The 14,240-nt window shown below is 44.3% G+C and overlaps 2 protein-coding genes across 13 annotated transcripts in view; both read right to left on the reverse strand.

The window, feature by feature from the left end:
- msi2b (musashi RNA-binding protein 2b) overlaps positions 1–14,240 on the reverse strand; it is a 243,771-nt gene that overhangs the window by 160,165 nt on the left and 69,366 nt on the right. For all 12 annotated transcript variants that reach the window (XM_069700580.1, XM_069700573.1, XM_069700585.1 and 9 more), the window contains exon 6: positions 6,043–6,135. In XM_069700580.1, the coding sequence (XP_069556681.1) occupies positions 6,043–6,135 (93 nt within the window). The remainder of the gene's footprint in view (positions 1–6,042; positions 6,136–14,240) is intronic.
- The window catches only part of LOC138622079 (oligodendrocyte-myelin glycoprotein-like), a 222,124-nt gene that overhangs the window by 124,722 nt on the left and 83,162 nt on the right, over positions 1–14,240 (reverse strand). The gene's annotated exons all lie outside the window — the stretch shown is intronic.

A 14,240-nucleotide genomic window follows, 5' to 3' on the forward strand; every position in this document is an offset into this window, starting at 1 on the left:
TTTTTTTCCCCCTCATTCAAAGTGTATTTTTCTCCTGCATTAATCATTCATGTTTGCTAATTCAGCCTATGAACATGTCGAACAGGCGAACAAGTCCAAAGTGCAATTAATGTGCACCTTGACAGGTTCTATTTTTAACGCACTGTATGGGTTCTTGCAGGAGCTCAACTGTTTTGACACCCAAGGTAAAATTTTATACTGCAATCAAACAGATAAGACAAGAAGAATGACACTGGTGATTTGTAATCTCTGCACAGAGATTCAAATGCACTCTGTGAGGCGAACATACAAAAATATCCACCGATATCATTTTTGTCACTTTTTTTCTTCGAATACCTGAAAACCTTTAAAGGCCCTGGGCAGGTATGCTAAATTAATTCATACGGTCTTCACAGGTGGTCACACAGAGTTATTTTTCTGCCATTTACAAAATCTAAGGGCACGCAGAATGTCAGCCGTGGTATTAGATTACCAAAGCCCCGGAACAAATTTCATGCACTAACCAAGGAATCTTTTCCTGATGCTTTTTTTATCATTTCGATTCTTCCTCTCATCTGTTTCCTCTCAGCAGAAGTATAAAAGAAGTGTGCGGATAGTTCCCCCGCCAAAAGGTGAAACATTCGAGGAGCAGCAGCTGTAGGCAAGGAAAGGACACGCTGTGTTCTGACAATGATCTCTTTCCTTCAGCTCGCTCATCCTTCCAGTGTCCTCCAACAGATGTCATCACTCTAACAGTCACGTCTGCTGACTGTCTTTTTTTTTTTTTTGTCTTTACTATAAGACTATAGTCTGATTTCATTCCTATATAATAATCTATGTGTCTACCTTTATCCCCCCCCCCCCCTGAGCCCAGTGGCAGTGAACTAGTTAAGCTGCTCCTCCTCCTCCTCCTCCTCCTCCTCGTCCTCTTCTTCCCCCCCATTGAGCTCCACCTCTAGGATCTGGCTCTAGACCAGTGGAGCATGAGAACCAGGACTGCCTGGACATAAAGGGCCAATTGTGGCAGCCCAGTGACATGGAAGCAAGTAGCTGCTGATGGAACTAAAAGTCAGCTCGCAGGCCTGCGTGGCGAAGCCCGAGCTGACAGACGGGAGTGCGGGAAAGTGAGTCAGGGATCTGCAGTTGTTTCAGCTCAAGCCAAATAAGGGCACTACGAGATGCACTCAAAGCCGATTACAATAAACCAATGAGGAAGCATTAGCCAGCCACAGCTAATTATGCCTTTAACTGTGGTGAGAGCTCTTTTCATGCATTGCTGGCACGTCACATCCAAATTTAAAAAGGTGCCATCAAATCAACACCCATCCTTAATTAAGCAGTGGATGCATTGTTAAAGGGTGTTTGATTTCAATGGGGAAAAGGATATGCTGGCATACAAAATAATAACGATACACATATGAAAACAACATAAGATGCAGCATTTATATTCTTACATTAAAACTTAACTTTTTGTGTAAAACCTTAGACGAGTAACACTTTGCAAGGTACATCTGCTGTTCTTAAGCTGCCTGTGACCTTTTGACCCCGGGCTGAGCACATTGTCCAAACGACTCAAAGGGTATACAGTCATTATACCTAATAATACAGATCTTTTAAGTGCTGCCACCTCTGTGAGCTGATATTTAGGGGTGCTTCTGCTTGATTTTCGTTTTTTTTTTTTTTTGCAGGGGGGGTGTTGTTGTTCATTGCAGCCGCTTGTCATTGCTTGTTTGCTCGGTAAGCAAAATGCATGTTTTTGACCAGGCATGGTGGGCTGTGTGAAGCCACTGCCATATCTTCAGCTGTTTGCTTGTCACAATCAATATTTATTTGTCTTTACTGTCAGCAGAGGAGCCAAACTGATGCTGCCGGCTTCCTTTAAGGCTCAAATGCTTGATCGCTACGAAGCCCCAGATGCTGGAAATGTGGTCCAAACCCCAGTGAGGCTGTTGGAATGGCAGGTGGGCGCTGGGCACCGATATCGGACTGAGAATTTTCTATCGTAACATTACCTTTTACGTCATCTTCATGATGAGATAACAACACGGGATGCAACGGCACTGCTAAAACGTTGGTTATTGTGACAACACTGTGCAGGGCAGTAACAAAAGCCGTCTGCTGGGGGTGCTTCTGCTTGTTATGCAAACCATAGACAAAGGCAAAGGCAGCATTGGCAAAGGTAAATGCATTAAAAAAAAAAAAAAAAAAAAAAAAATTTAAAAACGCTTACAAATGACTGTGCATATTGCAAAGATAACAACATTAGCAGATAAAAAAACTGCAACAAAATGCAAACTAGCGAGGCTTACATGAGGGGGGGAAAAAAATCCCTGTAATATCTACGGGCCGACGTTGTCTTTTCTTACAATTTACAAGTCTGCACAATAGCACATAATAGCGCAAACTGCACACTGATTAATTTGACTTTATTGCAAGACAAAAATAGCAGCAGCCTCCAGTTAAGAGTCCTTGAATAAAAAGGGAGGCCAGGCAATGCTGATAAGATTGTCTCATCTGGCTTGCAGGGCTAAAGTGCAGCGGGCTGCCTGAGAAAAAAAAAGAAAAAAGAAAAGGAAGGCAGGATGTGGCTACTATTAGGCAGGTAATGGGATCCATCTGAGATGCATTAGAATCAGTCAAACACAACCATACTTCAGTTCTGTTCAAATGACTGTCACAATCACTTCAAATGCACACCTTCGCCCCGTACTGTATATCTGTCAAAAAAAAAAAAAAAACAGCGTCTGAACACTGGCTGTGCAGCGACTCCTCTGAAGTTGTGCCAGGCTCGGGCATGTGCTCTTTCCTAATGGTGACGGCTGGGAGAGTGGCAGTGAGACTGATGTGCATGAGAGCTGTCAGCCTCTCTCCCCCTCCCCATAACAAATGCCACATCTCCCCCTGACAGAATGGAGACAGGGAGGGGAGGGGCTGAGGTGGCGGTGGAGTGGGAAGGGAGGGTGGGGGGGGTGAGTGTGTGTGTGTGGGGGGGGGGGGAAGAGAGTTGCAGGAGGTTACAGACAGAACCTGTGACCCAATTGTGGCCACACCAGCTGTTTCCCCTCCACTCCCCCCCCCAACCACCGCCATCTCCGTAGACCACATCCTGCTAATTGGCCTACGCTGCCGAGCACGCGCGCACATGCACATGCACACGCACACGCACACGCAGAACCTGCTGAATAATATCAGTAAAACGGCTTGTTCCCAGTGAGGAGGAACATTTGCTGGTGCCTTAAGCTGTAGTTGTGTGATGATTGATAAGTGCTTCAAAAAACAGACTTCCCAGATATATAAATGACTAGCTGCCCTGCCACCACGCGGGTTAATGTCCCCCTTGACATGCACATAGGCTGACAGACAGAACGACAGACTTGATGACTGACTGACAGACTGTCACACACACTGCCACCAAGATTCTATGAAGGGGAAACTGAATTAATTGGTTTTTCCTTCTGTGGATAAGTCTGCAAAGTGGTGTGTACGTGGCGATAATGGTAGGTTGCACTGACAGGCAGGTTATTTAATAAATCCTGGGATGTGTACGGCACAAAGAAAGGACACACACACACACACACACTAAACAGAAAGAAGCTCTTTTTTTTTTTTTTTTTTTTTTGCTCGTCCGCCGTAGCCCACAATACCTACTCTGATTTTCTTTTCTTTCTTTCTTTTTCTTTTTTTTTTTTTTTAACCGAAGACACTCAAATCTGCTCATAAACACACAGACACGCACACATAGCCCTAATCACGCACCCCCATAAATACACTTAATCGCTGACACACTCACGCATGACAAGAGCAGTACTGCAAACACATCGAAGCATGCACAAGTAGGCTATAAAAGCACACACAGAAACATGCACAAGATCTTGCTCAATCAGTCTGATTTGTTTGTTTCCTCCTAAGCATTTGAGGATTCCTCAAGGAGGAAAAAAACTTTGTATAATCAAGTCAATTATGTCATTCAATCAAGTCGAAAATCATTTCGAGCCCTTTCTCGCATCCATTGATTGCAAAGTCGTGCCGACTATTTGCTGGCTGCGTTCTATTGTGCAAATAAGCCGTCTTTATTTGAAGCGGCGGGCCGGGCCGCGGCGAGGTCTCCAATGTCACTTCCGCGCAAAAGGGAGCAAAACAAAGTCCTTCACCTTGCTGCGCTTTCCAGTCCAGAAAATAACACTGGGCTTTAGAGGGGAGAGCTAGTTGCATTTTGTCGAAAAAAAGAAAAAAAAAAAATCAGTTTCCATTAATTTATAACAGCTCTTTTGTCTCCTTCAGGACATGGAACATTATGTGCCCATGAAAAATCCATCCTCACTAAAATTGTTTAAACTCAAGGTCAAGTGCTGATGTTACGGCGACTGTATCAGCTGAAGGTGACCTTGACTGATGTGGAATATGACATGAGGGAAATGGATCTGCGCTCAGTGTGGGGAAATTATCTGTGAAATGCTGCCACTGTATCAAAGCCTGTTTGTGTGTGCGCACATGCTTGAGAGTTAGTGAGAGTGTGTGTGTGTGTGTGTGTGTGTGTGTGTGTGTGTGTGTGTGTGTGTGTGTGTGTGTGTGTGTGTGTGTGTGTGTGTGTGTGTGTGTGTGTGTGTGTGTGTGTGTGTTGTATGTCCTTGTATGGAAGGGTGTGCATGTATGCCTCACTCAGCTGGGGGTACTGGTCATGAGAACAGCAGGCAGCAGCACGCAGGAACAAACAAAATGAACTGTTCTTTTATAACACATACAATGTTGTCACAATACACAGAACCGTAAAGATATAGAACTTTGATTCCACCATAAGTTATATTTGTGATGTCATGCTATCAGTCCTTGGTTTTGTGGGGTTTTTTTGCCGGGGGAGGGGGGTGTTGTTGTTCATTGCAGCTGCTTGTCATTGCTTGTTTGCTCTGTAAGCAAAATGCATGTTGTTGACCAGGCATGGTGGGCTGTGTGAAGCCACTGCCATATCTTCAGCTGTTTGCTTGTCACAGTCGATATTTACTTGTCTTTACTGTCAGCAGAGGAGCCAAACTGATGCTGCCGGCTTCCTTTAAGGCTCAAATTTGAGATTGCTATAAGGCCTGAGGTGTTGGAAATGTGGTTTAAATCGACTGGCCCAGCCTCGGGACACACAATTATTCCTCAGTCATTAAGACGCGAGCCAAATTTTTGAGCCACTTAAATGTATTTAACAAAGTCAGTGCTGTAAAACTAAATGCCTGAATGAAATAAACAATTAAAGTGCAAATAGGGATTAAACACAATGAGATAAAAAGGAAGACTTACCTTGGTCTATTTTATGCTTTTCAAAAAAAAACAACTTTAAACTGGTGATGCTCATCAAGTTTCAACACTCTAAATTAAGCTGTATAAAATATGAAATATAAAGGCAGAATTGTCTAATCCTGGCCCCCATCGCAGCCCAAACGCTGCAATCAACTACTGATGTGACAATGTTGTTACCGTCATACCAACGGCAAAAAAGAAACGTTTGAATTTTTATTTCACACACACAGGTCTGTGATCCACTCGAGAAATTCCCTGCGCTCCATTTTTGGGTCCCCGACCCACCAGTTGAGAACCACTAGTCTAAGTCACAGTGGGACTGTTGGATTGACAGCGGTGGCTGTACTCTGATTGTGGACTGAGGCTTTAATGAATTTCCAATTATCAAATTAACTTTCATGGTATCTTCATGATGATTAGATTCCATCAAACATCAAACGAAGCAGCAATTAAGCAGCAACCAACCATGATGATGCTGTTCTGAAGCCTTTGGACTGTTGCCATCTTGCTTTTTTTGGAGCCAGAAGTGACCATATTTGGACGGGCCGGGGAGGAGCGACCTGACTGAAAGTTCAATGGGAGTCTACGGAGCCGGAGGCTTTTTTTTGGAGCCAGCGGCCCTCTGCGGTACGGCAGCATAAGGTACTTAATTTGTCGGACCTGGAAGCTACGTCCATTTTGATATACAGTCAATGGCAGCAATGCAATGGAATCAAAGGGAGCTAAAATGTTGGTTATTGTGACAACATGATAAAGGGTAGTAACAAAAATCAGTCTTACCTTCCCAAACTGTTCAAAATACTGCTTCACATCTTCCACTACTGTATTGGCTGACAAGCCACCCACAAATATTTTCTTTGTTCTTGTGACCATCTGGAGGAAAAAGGGCAAAAAAGGAGAAGGTTAGTGACACAACTTCAAATGCTTTGCACAACACCTTTAATGAGACTCCAAACACAGTGAGTGAGCAGCACCTGTGATGGAGGATATAAAGGAGCTGGGACACAGAAATGCACACGCTCACACAATAAAACGTTGTTATTATAGTGTTAAACAAGGTCACAAGGACAGAGGGTTTTGGCAGGAAAGAAATACCACGACTAAGAAGAGCACTTCTGTGAATTTCTCTCACAATGGCATTTCAAATGGAAACACTAATCAAAACAGGCTGTCACAGAATTAAAGACCTCCATTTCATCCTTAAAAGTTTCTGTTTATCTTCGCAAAACTTTACAAAAAACAAAAAACAACAGAAATAATTTATGGACTCTCCAAAAAAAAAAAAAAAAAAAAAAAAACCAATTAATGAGTGCTAGAAGATGGAATCAGAGTGCATTAAAGCCTCATTTAGTTTCAAACAGCAAGAATATTAAGGATTATTACCCACAGCATCAAAAAGGGCACAAACATCTGCTGCGGAGCACATGCTAAATTTAGGAGGACGATTTCTCTGAGAAAAACAGGAACAATTCAACACCAGTAGGAGTGAAACATTTTCTTTTCTTTTTGCACAGAAGGTTGCAGTAAATACAAATTTGTGCCGTGAACTATTGAAACGGTATTTATGTCGCAACATTTTACAACAGAGCCGATGTTATCCCAAACATTTATTAAAACACCCCGTGTTGATTTCTTTCCTTTCACAATGAACCTGTAAATCAGAACATTTGATGTGACAGTATAAAGAAGTGCGCGTTATTTTGGCGCGATTGTTTTCATTCTATTGTAAGTACAGGAGTGGAACGCCGAGCAGGCGCCTCGTATCTCTCTGTGGCATCTGCGATGTCACTACGGTTATTGCTTTGGCCTGATCTGACTGCGGTGAAAGGCCGCTCCAACACCGCGAGGAGAAGGACTTTGACCTCAGCCTGTTTCCAACGACCTCCGGTAATAGACACACAAAGGTGAGCGCGCCGCGAGCGATTGTGCATGCGCAATGTACACAGATTCAGCATTAACAGCTATTGTCTGATCCATTCATCTCCGTCACTGCCTATTGGTCTAATTGGGCGTAATGATATGGGAGAATGAATGCCAAAAGCGAGCGGAATAACAATCTCAAACTTGTTTTTCTTGCACCTGTTTGCACAAAGAACAGGCTTACTGTATATCACTGTAACGCCGAAGACAAATTTTCCAAATTAAAATCTTTCCTGTAAAGTACTTAAATCTACAACACAAATTGAGAATTCACTAATGTGATTTTTGATGCACTCCTCTGTAATCTTACTGACAAACAACAACAACAACAACAAAAAGGCAGCAGAGAAAGTCACAGCTCTGATCTCCTTCAGCTCAAACAAAAATAAATGACGGAGGTGTGTGTGTGTGTGTGGGGGGGGGGGGGGCGGGATAAACATACTCTCGAGATGCTCGGCAAACAATCAAGAAGGCTGAAAGACTCTACCTTGATCAAAATTGCTGACCGAAACACTTTCGATCTATGAAAGAGGCTTAACGCTGGGAAAAAAAAAAAAGAAGCAACGTTCAGCTGGAGCTGAAGTAACCATCTGTCAAGTGTTTTCCAGGTGCACACAGTCTCACAGGCACACAGCCTCCCACACATGGGTCCTCGCTCACACTTTGGGCCTTTTTTTTTTTTTCTCAAAATTTTGTCCTTATGTGATTTTTTTTCTTCTTCCTATTAATCCAACTTCCTTACAAAAAAAGAAAGATGTAAGAAAATAGGAAAAAAAAAAACAAAAAAAAACATTGATACACAAGTGCTTTTATGAATGAAAATAATTTGTAATGTATTTCACGCGTCTACATTCATTCTCCCTTACAGCTCCAATTTAAAGGTGAAAGAGAGATAAGAGCGCAGCGCACCGCGCGCACTTGAGGGCCGGAGGTGCTGGCAACCGCAAGAGGGGTGTAATAAAATATGAAATAATAAAATATAATTAAATATTACACTGACATGAGCAATGCGTTTCACTCGGCGCTTCATCAGCTTCATGAGAATGTGAAATGGGCCAAAGGCTTAAATATGCAAACACGGCTTGTGTAGTAATTAGCGGAGGCATGCAGATGTCTAAATAGGCTTGACCGTCTCGGGCAATTAATATAGGTGCAAACATCATCCCAAAAACACCTTGGAAAAATACACAGGGAAGAAAATGGAAAGACGGTCGGTGATATTACGGGATCAAAGTTTAAGAAATGTCTTGACTCTACGCGGCTCGGACGATTCAAAGCTGAGCCTGAGATCTCGCCAGATCAATTCACAGGAAAATAAACTCTTGATCTCTTTTTTGATGTCTGCGTCCCCTCGTGGTGGTAAAGATCTAAGAATAACGGCTGGTTCCATTTCCACATCCATCCAGCAGTTGTATTTCCTGCTCTGTTAAAAAAAAAAAAATAAAAAAATAAAAGTGTCACGGGCCTCTCGGTGAATCTTACTGCACTGATGTTTCCATTTGCCTGCTTCGCAACGTTGCAGCGATGCAAAGTATCAGGCTGCCAAATCAGGGTTATAACACACTGGCCGGGACCCGGCAGCTGCATCGTCCTGTGCCCCCCCCCCCCCACCTCCTTCTCCTTCCCCTCCTCCTCCTCCTCCTCCTCCCAACATCATGCCTCGGGCCTCCGGGGTTATCAGCCTCGGATGCTGCCGCCGGCAACCCCGAGCCAGACAGCTGCTGATAAACTGGCTGCACGAGTATTTATCAACATCACTCACTTTTATCATTGCCAATCTAGGTACCAAAAATAAATAAATAAATAAACAAGTCAATGTTCACCTCTGCTCGCCTCTCCACATCAGCTGTTTGTCTTGCTTCCCCCTTCCGGGCCACCCCGTTCCCCCCCGGGTCATATTTCAGCCTTGTTCCGTCAGGCTGACGCCAGTCGAGCTTTCGAGCCTCGTCGCTACACTTTGACGCGTGTGCCCAGCGGCTGACGGGGATTTGCCCGAGTCGCGGTACAAACGCAGCCACTTCCTTTATTTTGTTTTTCTCTCCGTGCGACGACGAGACGAAGCGCGCGGCGAACCCTTCGGACCGGTCTGCATTTACTGTACGGGCAAATTGATCTCTGGCCTGGGACGCGCGGCGTGCGCGTCGGCCGTTCCCGCGCTGCGTCATGCGTGTGTGTGTGTGTGTGTGTGTGTGTGTGTGTGTGTGTGTGTGTGTGTGTGTGTGTGTGTGTGTGTGTACGAACGAGGGTAAACAAACTGGTTCCAACTCGTGACTTGTCGGACCTCAAAAATTCAGCACCGATGGCCGTTGTCAAACAGAAACGTATCGATTCAGTGGTTGAACCTGCAGTCGCAGCGCCGCTGTTGACACGCAGGCGGTGTGACACACACACACACACACACACACACACACACACACACACGCCGCAGCCGTGACAACGCCACGCAGGCGGTGTGTCCGAGGCCTTTTTTAAAAACGGTGTCCGGCGGAAGCAGACGTCCCAGAACTAACCCAGGGGGTTAAAAGCGGGTCCGTGAGGTTGGAAATCAAAAGGGTACTCTACACCACGGCGTCCCTCCGCGCCGACGGCCGTCCGCCGTCGTTCAGAGACACCGGCGGCAAAAATCGATCGATGCCGCGGACGCATTCTGACGAACGCGAAACTCGTCGGTTCGATTCCCCGACAAATTTAAAGAACTGCCGTTATCTTTTTTTTTTTTTTAAATAGGGAGCGAGCGCGACGACGTCGAACAGGAACAGGAAATCGCCCCCGCCGAGTTCAGAGCGACATCCGTTCAGATCATTCGGGTCTGGCTGCAGTTCTTTCTTTTTTTCTCTTTCGACAACATTTCAATTCCAGCTGACAGTTTTTTTTTTGTTTTATTTAAATGGACCACTCTTCAACCCACTTTTTCCCTTTAACCCAATTTTTGTCAAACATGGGGTTATTTTTGCACATCCCCGAGAGACGGCGAGGAGAGTGATCAGCGCGCACGAGGAGGTCGGTGCGGTGACTTCGGCGAGAGATTCGTTTCATGTTGTGACTTTAAAAAAAAAAAAAAAAAAGCTCTCGTGGCATCTGAAGCATCCTGATTTTAATAAAGGAAAAACTCAAATTGACAACATCCGTCTTCCTCCAGAGCTCCGACGCCGCGTTGAGATGGTCACTTCGGCGTATCGCAGTTCTGCTCGTTAGCAAATTGGAGTATTCGAGCCCAAAAAAATAGAACGCCTTAAAGCGTAAATTGCGATCGAACATATGTTGCGTCGTCCAAATTTGCGGCGCTTTCGCCGCCGCGTGAAGGATGAGCGCGGCTGTCGGTCCACATTAAAAAAAAAAAAAAAAAAAAAAAAAAAAAAAAAAAAAAGTTACTTTCAAATAAAAACCGCCCCCCCCCCCTTCCCTCCCCAGGAGGGCGTGAAGCCGGCCGCCGACGCGTAGGGCCGCACGACCCGTCGTGTTGAGAGCACGATCTCGATTCGCCGCTCGACGGGTCTCCTCTTTCTGACGACGACGATTCTGCCGGGTTTGTCACCCGGTGACATCGGCTGCACCGAAACAAGCGCTCCCCCCCCGCGTGGAAGTTAAGAGACAAACATCGGACCTTGTTCGCCGCATCAAAAGATCCAGGACACCGACGATCACCTTTACCCGTCCGGACAAAAAAATACATCACGGCATACCTCTTTTTGAAACCACGGCAACAGCGACGCCTTCAAATAGCCCCTTCCCCACCCCCCTCCCTTCCCCCGCCCCTCCCCTCGTTGCAAATCCTTCACAGCGCTGTGCTCCCGGTGCAAGTGTGCACTGCAAAAGCGGCGGCTGCTTGCGAGTGTCGCGGCGCCCAATATTCTCGTTATTTGTGGAAAACTTGAAGACTTCTACCTGTGGCAGCAAACGAAATTCAAAGAGCGTCTGCGTCGCGCCTACACACACACACACACACACACACACACATACAAAAAAAAAGAAAAGCTATTAGCGTTTTGAACATGCAAACAGAACGAACGACACGACACGGCAGCGCCTGGATGTTATTAACTCCCCAAGTAGGAGAGAAGATTAATATAGTGTGAAACAATATTAAAAAAAAAAAAAAAAAAAAAAAGTAGGAGAGAAGTGGAAGGGGGGGAAAAAAAAAAAATATGAAAATGTGCAACTTATTTATGCAAATCACGACACTCCAGCTCTGATGCTGTAAATATGTTGTCATTTAAAACTCCATTCGGAGGCGTGGCGGCGTGACAGATGGCGACAAAGACAGGTAATAGTTTTACCGGAAAAGTTGCAAGCTGATATCATTTTATGGTGAGAAGGGGGGAGGGAGGAAGAGCGTGTTTATTCTTGGAATACAATGAATGTCTTCTTCGCCTCCCTCCATCCCGTTTTGCTCTCGAATTTGAAAACGTGCACATCCTCCTCAGGTCTGCGATGATGTGCGAGAGGGGGTTCTCAACTCCACCGCGCAGGCTCTTCTCCTTCTTTTTAATGGTCAAGTAATTCAATGACATCAAAAGACACACTTCTAACTCCTTAACTGCTGCTTGCGAGCATTCCAACATTTACGGGGAACACGGCACCCCCTGCAGGTCGTGCGCGTTTTTACACGTTTTAAACTCCGGGGACCTCTGGTGGTCGGATAAAGAACGGCAACCCGGTGTCTCAGAAACGACGCGGCCGAGGTCACACCCGCGCAGCGCGGGTTTTTGGGCGGTTGGCTCGACGCGGCTCGTTTCGATACAACTCGTTTAACAACCGTCAGTCCAGATCAGGTTTTTTCAAAAACGCCGTTTACTGTTGTCGTGACAACGGAGGTAGCACACCCGTCTCTAACCCCGACCCTTTTTTTGTGTGCCTCCTCCTAAGCAGGAGCGCTGATTTCGGAAAAACCACTCGCGCGTGAGGGGAGGAACAACCGACCCGCTGGTTTTGACGCATGTTGCTCATGTCCCGGAAAGTAGCGAAGAGGGGGGAAAAAAAAAACTCGTTTTCTTTCCATCACTCGATTGAGAGATAAAACTTTTGGCGATGTAAGCTGGTGTCTGATGTCATCACCTCAACATCAAAAAAAAAAAAAAAAAAAAAGTGATGAAATATTATGAAAAATCGGGTGTTGGGGTAAAACTTAAATCTTAAAATTCCTAAAATCTTTTTTCAACAGAATAATGCAACAGCCGACTTAATGAGCGGCTATGACAACCCGCTTTAATCATAGCAAAATCGGACTGGAGCAACCGTGAGTCAGCAAAAGTTCAGAGAAGCTCAAATATCATGGAAAGTGACTTCACGATGCCTCCTTCACTCTGCACGTTTCTGTCCGCGTCTCTCGCCCACCCGGGTGTCGTCTCTCGCCTCCGTGCTTGCGCAATAAAAGAACGCCACAGATTTTGCACCCCCCCCCCCCCCTCCCCGGACGTTAAAAATCCAGACGCAATTTCCTCTCCCACCGTGGTCAGCGTGCGGTGATGAATCAGGGGCGGCGGCTATTTGCATACATTTCCATTCTGTCCTCCCACGTGTTGCCCCCCTCTGAACAGGAAACTCTTAAAACACATACTGCACGGGAGAAAACACCCTGCGCACAAACCTCGTAGCGACCCTTATTCTAAGAAAGCAGCATGGATACATAAAAGTGTGCTGGTCTTGTAATCGCATCCATAAATGTTGATCCAAGAGATTACCGGCAAGCGATTTACGTCGTCTCCCTGGTAAATCTCTTGAACCGTATTTCAGACAATGTTTCTGATGCAAGTACCAAACCTCTGTCAATAATTCTTTTATTTCTGGCTTTAAAAATGTGTACTGCTGCGGCGGTCTGCCCCACGCGGCGGACGTGTCGATGTCACAGATAGCGGCTCTTCTCCAACTGGAAAAAAAAAATGGATATAAATCATAAATCAGACGTACTGTGGGTACTTTGGAAACCTTTTCTTTTTTTTTTTTTTTTTTTTACAGACACTTTTGACAGTTGCATATTGTTGGAAGGCAACCACTGACGGCTTTATCTGCACATACAAGATATACATTTGTTTCCTTTTTCATTCTTGTGCAAATCCTATAATTTGGCATTTCTTTATATTGCAGCATTTATTTGTTGACTTGTTTTGGGGTGGAACTTTTCTGTTTAGCGTGCCTATGTGGGTGTGTGATTTAAAAACCACTTGACAATGAAAACATACAATCGAAAAGAATCGATGCAATTTGTCTGCAAACATTTGTAAACAGCCCGACCGATGTTTTGGCCAATATTGGCTTGTCACATATTTTGGTATTGATGTACACGTTGGCCGATATTTGCCAATATGACAACTTTTTTTTTTTTTTTTTTTACATCACGTTGCAGAAAAAGATGCTCTGGGTAAATTAGAAATTGTTCAATTTGTGCTTTTTTTTTTCTAGTTATTAAAAATGATCAAATTCTCAGGGAAGTTTACCGTTATCGTTTACTGCCTCCATTACACGTCTGTAACAACTGTCTAAAAGTTTGAAAACCACATTTGAGTGATCAATCTAGAGTTTACAAAACAATAAGAATATCGACAATGATGGGAATTTAGTTTCTTCCTAATGCCAGTATGAGCATCAGTTTTAAAAGTATGGCATCTGTCGGGCTCTACTTATTAAAACCCACAATAGTATTCAGAAAATCAAAGGCCAGTTTTTGAATGAGCAATCTATACCAGATATATAGAGTGACAATGTTAAAAGATCAACAAATATAAGTGTGTCCCAAAATGCAAAGTTGCATCCACGGACTTTTGGGCAAATTATAAGTTCACGTTGTAAAGTTTTCAAATATGAATAACATAAAAAAAAAAAAAAAAACAGCTTTAATTTGCAAACATGAAAGACAATGTAACACCAAATGTTTCGATGTTTATGACAACCGGGATTTAATCGTCAATCATTGCCGAGTAACTTATGTGAGATTTTAGAAATGTAAATGCAATTGTAATAAAATGTCTGATCAATTCCTCAGTTGTTTCCTCAGACTGTGATCTCTGATTTAAGACTTTTAGAGTCTGTCATCCTGCTGATTAACTGACTGATCCTCAAAA

The sequence above is a fragment of the Brachyistius frenatus genome, unplaced genomic scaffold, assembly GCF_029030835.1.
Source record: "Brachyistius frenatus isolate BFR_SWC_R1_liver_20210118 unplaced genomic scaffold, ASM2903083v1 Contig_34, whole genome shotgun sequence".
Lineage (NCBI taxonomy): Eukaryota > Metazoa > Chordata > Actinopteri > Embiotocidae > Brachyistius > Brachyistius frenatus.